Below are 6,657 nucleotides of genomic sequence, written 5' to 3' on the forward strand. Positions count from 1 at the left end.
TAAAAAATACCAATAGGAAAAGAAATCAACATCTGTTACACAGGAAATTGGGTGAATGGGATCAACTAATCGGTCTACAAGAAGCTAGTATAGATAGATAGTTGAATAGTAATTTGGTACTGTAAAGATGTGATTATTTTGATTCCAAGGCTTTGTTAGTGAAGTCAAGCAGAGACAGAACTGTCATTCTGTATGGAAGAATGCAAGTTTATTTTAATTCACACATGTTGAAGCAGACTATTGTTAAATTGTTTCAATAAAGTTGGTTTTCTTTCAATATTGTCTCAATAAGGCACCAATTTTATTAAACTTAATGTTTTCCATCAGTGTACCATTTAATGCCATACTGCCATAACAGAAGAGAAGCACAAATTATCTGTATGAAGTTCTTTCCATTATGACAAAACTCCTTTATAGGTTTGAAAAAAAATAAAGCCTTGCTTCAGAAACCTTTCCAAATCTGCATCTTTCTGTGGCAAAGTAGCTCATTCATTTTATCACGGAGAACAATTATTTACAACTCTGTTCTCTGTTCACTGTGAGCTTTAGGAACTGAATGTGTTTCTCCCAGTGAATCCCTCTGCATCTTTTTGCCTGATTCTCACAGGAAGAGGCAAGAGAGAGGTGGATACGAAGCTTCTGATCACAAAGAAGGATCTGATGTGCTGTTTCTGCTGGACCGATGCAGCCGATCACCCAGAGGTACTCAGTGAGGACTGGGGCTTGAACTGCATTGTCTATTTTTTATGGGGAGTTGAAGGCTATACTGTCTTGCGTCAAAGACTCTGACTTATGGGGAGTTGAAGGCTATATTGTCTTGCGTCAAAGACTCTGACTTAATAGCATCTCTAATTGCCTCCATCGTATTGTTAATGTAGGGAGGGAAGGGAAGGAGTTGGGAGTGGAGGGCACTTTGAGTAACATTGAGGCACATGGGAACAGGATACGATAACTAACTCATGTTGCCACAGACTGACGTCAATGTTGGCCAAGTCAGAAGAACATGTACAAGACAATTCCTGCTCCATCCATTCTCTCCAATCTGTTTTGTTCAGGTTGAAAGCATTGCTTCCAGATTGAACTGCATTTAATGTAAAATTCTTTCAAATTACAGTCACACTTTCCTTTGTACCTTTGTAATCATTCTGTAATGTCAATTAGATCATGCCCCTTACAACACAATTGTCATTAATTCATCCACCAGTGCCGATGCAACATGCATTAGGTACAATTCTTTTCATTCCTTTCCTCAATTTTCCATTCTCTGGTGGTATTTACTAGTTGATCTATTTATTTTACTTATTACATTTCCCACTTTCAGCTCCTCCTGACAATGTTTGGGTTCTCAGCCTGGTTTTAACCTACCGCACAAACATGAGGCAGTCTGTCTGACAGGCGTTTTTGTGAGATGAAGCTAATTATTCTTCAATTTCCTCAGGCAGGTGTGCAGAGTTAGAACTAACTAGAATTACAACACCTTGTATCACCTGGAATTTAACACTCCTTTCTGGATCGTGTTCCTCCAAGCTGACCTCCGAGCCTGATGTGCGCATTCTAAGCTAAATGTTCTTTGCTGCTGAAACACAGTTTTATTCAAAGTAATGGAACTGAATTTCAGAGACAAAATAGAACATGATATTGCCAGTGGTAGCAACAAACACAATCAAATATAAATACTTTATTGTCACCAAACAATTGATACTAGAGCGTACAATCATCACAGTGATATTTGATTCTGCGCTTCACTCTCCCTGAAGTACAAATCGAAGTAAATATAATAAAAATTTATATTATAAATCATAATTAGAAAATAGAAAAGGGAAAGTACGGTAGTGCAAGTCAGGTCCGGATATTTGGAAGGTACGGCTCAGATCGGGGTCAGGATCCATTCAGCAGTCTTATCACAGTTGGAAAGAAGCTGTTCCCAAATCTGACCGTACGAATCTTCATGCTCCCGAACCTTCTCCCAGAGGGAAGTGGGACAAAAAGTGTGTTGGCTGGGTGGGTTGTGTCCTTGATTATCCTGGCAGCACTGCTCCGACAGCGTGTGGTGTAAAGTGAGTCCAAGGATGGAAGATTGGTTTGTGTGATGTGCTGGGCTAGGTTCATGATCTTCTGCAGCTTCTTCCGGTCTTGGACAGGACAACTTCCATACCAGGTTGTGATGCACCCTAGAAGAATGCTTTCTATGGTGCACCTATAAAAATCAGTGAGGGCTTTAGAGGACAGGCCAAATTTCTTCAGCTTTCTCAGGAAGTAAAGGTGCTAAATCCTGGAGTAACTCAAAAGGTCAGGCAGTATCTGTGGAAGGAAATGGACAGTCAGCATTTCAGGTTGAAACCCCCTCTTGCTTCAGGTTCCAGCCTCTGATGTCTCTTGCATCTCCATCACAGGAACCTTCCTTCTTTTGAGATACAGCGTGGTAACAGGCTCTTCAGACCCAAAGTCACCCTTGTGACAAAATAACTGACTAGCTGGTACACCTTTGGAAAGTGGAGCACCCGGAGGAAGTCCATCCAGTCACAGCAGTGACTGCTTCTTACAGCAGTGGAATCGAACCCAGATTACCAGTTACTCTAACTGTGTCACTCATTCTGCGCAAAGATCATCTTCCCAGTCCTGGAGACACGTGAATACTTACATGTGCATTTCTCTCACCACAGAGTAATGCAACATGGAAAGTGGCCTGCCAATCCAAATAGACCAAGATGTCCACTTGACTGTGTTGGCTTGATATTCCTCTGAACCAGCGGTTCCCAAACAGTCAACATTTCGGGCAGAGGCTCTTCATCAGGAAGGTCCTGCTGAAGGGTCTCGGCCTGAAGTGTTGACTGTACTCATTTCTATAGATGCTGCCTGGCCTGCTGAGTTCCTCCAGCATCTTGTGTGTATTGTTTTCACATTCGAAAATGCCTTTGGGTTTCTTTCATGTTCTTCCAGCACAGTGATGGTTTGCTGGTGTGGCACTGCCACCTTCAGGCAAGCTGTGATACTGCAGAACTTCCCATGATTGCAATTGCCATTGGAAAACTTCATTGAATTCTCAGTTAGCTGCCCTAACTACAGGGGATGATCAACAGACAGTCCAGGCATAGCATATGAACTTAGATGTTATTGACGAGGTTGTTGGGAGAAGAACCTCAAAAATTTCCCGGTGATTTATCTCCAAATATATGAATAATGGTAATGGAGCTTCTAAAATGGTTTCAATTATCCAGCCTACCTGTATTAGCTTGGTGTTCATCTGTGACCTTGCTTCTACAACCCTTTCTCTTTCCATGCCCACAGGATAAAGACATTAAAATGAAGACAAACAAGGCAGAAGAGAAGGGCCAGGAAAATCCCACCTTCAGTCATCAAGAGATCAACTGTCCGGAGAAACTGGATCCCACCCCATCCACAACATATTTATAGATATCATATCCTCAACACATATCACACATCTATCAGACGGGTTATAGAGGTGTTTCCCACTGTCCCTCTTCTCACACACTCCCACATCCTGAAATATGACTGTGGTGGAGTTTCGCACTGCATTCCACTGAGACTGTCTCAGCAGTACCAACTCTGAAGAATCTTTTGGTATTTAACTTTAACCACTCAGATGCCAGGGAGCAAAATGTTGGAGGCCAATTAACTTTGGTTGTCAACTTTAAGCACATTCACAGCTGCTATTTGCACTCAATTTCACACTTTTATTTTCAACCACTTCAATGCATTGTGTGAAGGTGAATCCAGCCAACGTTTGCACACATTCACACATTAGCGTTGGCACCTAAAGGCCAATTAACTCCCCCAGTATTGTATAACATATCACCGGAACCTAACCTTTGGTTAATATGGTTTGACAGGACACACATTTTTAGTTCATACGCTGAGATGTTGAATTAAAACTATTATTAAAGTAAATTTTAGTAAATATATTCAAAATTAGATTCTATTGCCCTTCAAAAAATAACAGTGCATGGGCATTATTGTAAAAAGCACAAACCAGGCACAGAACTGTTCACACTTAACCTAGCTTCCAGAAATGCGATTTTGCACAAATTTATACATCACTACAATTTAAAATCCACCATGAAAAGATAATCAAGCAAAATTTTAAAGTGTAATTTTTAAAATAAATATATTCTTTGGTCAATTTGAGTGAAGATGTTTTAGTTTGGTTAATATGATAAAATGGATTTATTACAGAAATATGCATTTTTAATTGATTTGACAAGTTACCTGACAAGATTACTGAAAATGATTACTAAAACATGTGCAGAACAGTTACTAACTACACTTGTCAACTTTATGGTAAATTAACAAAAATATTGAAAGGCTTTTAAAAATCTGTCTTTCTGCTTTTCAAGAGAAAAAAGTAATTGTAACATCCCCCTGTACCTTTAAGAGGACACAGTTGGTAGAAACTGACAATGCTGACTGTTGGTTTATTTATAAACTCAGTTTTATACATAGTTGGAGTCGACTACCAGTGTTATATACTTAACAAGCACCAGGTGGAATATATGCTTTTAGCTGAACTATCTTAACAACTGATTTGGGGAAAATTGTGCTGGATGATGCCCCTAGCATTAATTGTTGAAACTCCCAAAATATATTATTGGCTGCCAATTTGAGTGACAGTCTATCCTTTCAGCTTTAGCTAGCTCACAATAGCGAGATTTTCAAAGTTCAAAGTAAACTTACTCAAAGTATATACATGCCACTATATACAACCCTGAGATTCATTTTCTTGTGGGCATTCTCAATAAATCCATAATAGAATAATAACCATAACAGAATCAATGAAAGACTGACCAACTTGAGCATTCAGCTAGAGTGCAAAAGACAACAATCTGCTAATACAAAAAGAAAGAAATAACAATAATAAATAAATATGCAATAAATAATGAGAACATGAGATGAAAAGTCATTGAAAGTGAGTGCACAGGCTGTGGGAATATTTCAATGATGGGGCAAGTGAAGTTATCCCCTTTAGTTCAAGAGCCTGATGGTTGAGGGGTAGTAACTATCCCTGAACCTGCTGGTGTGAGTTCTGAAGCTCCGGGACCTTCTTCCTGATGGCAGCTGCGAGAAGAGAGCGTGACCTGGGTGGTGCAGGTCCCTGATGGCAAATGCTACTTTCCTGTGTCAACACTTTGTATAGATGAGCTCAATGGTTGCAAGGGCTTTATCCATGATGAGTCAGGCCATTTCCACCACTTTTTGTAGGATTTTCTGTTCAAGGGCATTGGTGTTTCCATACCAGGCTGTGATACAACCAGTCAATAAACTCTCCACTACACATCTATAGAAGTTTGTCGAATATTTCAGTCAAGTAGGGAATTAAAGGGCATTGCATTCCCAGTTACTGGAACACGTTACCTACAGCTACACAGTATACACTGTGACTTCAGTTAGTGGTGGATGATTGCATCATAGTTAAAAATAGCACAGAATTTGCCAGGCAAGGCAGCTCTCAGGGCAGCTTTAGCAAATTTATCAGGCTTGTTGAGAATGTTAACTCAAAGTCCATCAACTCAACACTCAGACACACCCCCAATCCAACCCTAGAGCCCATATTCTAGACCCAGAACCCAGATTATACCTGATTATAGACTCATCCAGCCCACACCCATTCCCAGACTCGACAGCAATCCTACTGACCCTGACTCCAGTCCATGAACCGTGCATGATTGTCAGCCAGGGGGCAAGGACGGGAGGCCCAGAGGCAGCCTGGCCTAGTGCTGGAGTTCTGCCTGGGTGCGTGGGTGAAGGATGGGAAAGGGGCTGGCTCTGCTGTTGTTGCTGCTGCTGCTTGTGTTGTTCTGCAGAACATTGCAGGCATGCTATGTTGGCACTATCATGTGTGGTGGCACTTGTGGCTGTCCCCAAAACATCCTTGGGGGGTTGCTGGCTGGTAACACAAACAACACATTTCATGGTATGTTTCAGTGTAAGTGAAAATTAATCTGAATCGAATCTGAATCTGAATCCCTTTTCCCTTTGTCTTTACCCTGTTGCTGACGATCATTGTTGGCTCTGAATCTGAATCCCTTTTCCCTTTGTCTTTACCCTGTTACTGACGATCATTGTTGGCTCCAAATCCAAACCCGAATCCGAATCCCTTTTCCCTTTGTCTTTACCCTGTTGCTGACGATCATTGTTGGCTCTGAATCTGAATCCCTTTTTCATTTGTCTTTACCCTGTTACTGATGATCATTGTTGTCTCCAAATCCAAAAACAAATCTGAATCCCTTTTCCCTTTGTCTTTACTCTGTTGCTGATGATCATTGTTGGCTCCAAATCCAAACCCGAATCCGAATCCCTTTTCCCTTTGTCTTTACCCTGTTGCTGACGATCATTGTTGGCTCTGAATCTGAATCCCTTTTCCCTTTGTCTTTACCCTGTTACTGACGATCATTGTTGGCTCCAAATCCAAACCCGAATCCGAATCCCTTTTCCCTTTGTCTTTACCCTGTTGCTGACGATCATTGTTGGCTCTGAATCTGAATCCCTTTTTCATTTGTCTTTACCCTGTTACTGATGATCATTGTTGTCTCCAAATCCAAAAACAAATCTGAATCCCTTTTCCCTTTGTCATTACTCTGTTGCTGATGATCATTGTTGGCTCCAAATCCAAACCCGAATCCGAATCCCTTTTCCCTTTGT

General features: G+C 40.9%; 1 protein-coding gene across 2 annotated transcripts in view; it reads left to right on the forward strand.

Annotated features, from left to right (window-relative positions):
• slc5a8l (solute carrier family 5 member 8, like) overlaps window positions 1-4,141 on the forward strand; it is a 78,126-nt gene extending 73,985 nt beyond the window's left edge. For both annotated transcript variants that reach the window (XM_073053953.1, XM_073053952.1), the window contains exons 15-16: window positions 608-702; window positions 3,289-4,141. In XM_073053953.1, coding sequence (XP_072910054.1) covers window positions 608-702; window positions 3,289-3,414 — 221 coding nt within the window. In that variant the 3' untranslated portion in view covers window positions 3,415-4,141. The remainder of the gene's footprint in view (window positions 1-607; window positions 703-3,288) is intronic.
• The last annotated feature ends 2,516 nt before the right edge of the window (window positions 4,142-6,657 follow it).

This window comes from Hemitrygon akajei, chromosome 8 (genome assembly GCF_048418815.1).
Source record: "Hemitrygon akajei chromosome 8, sHemAka1.3, whole genome shotgun sequence".
Taxonomy (NCBI): Eukaryota; Metazoa; Chordata; class Chondrichthyes; order Myliobatiformes; family Dasyatidae; genus Hemitrygon; species Hemitrygon akajei.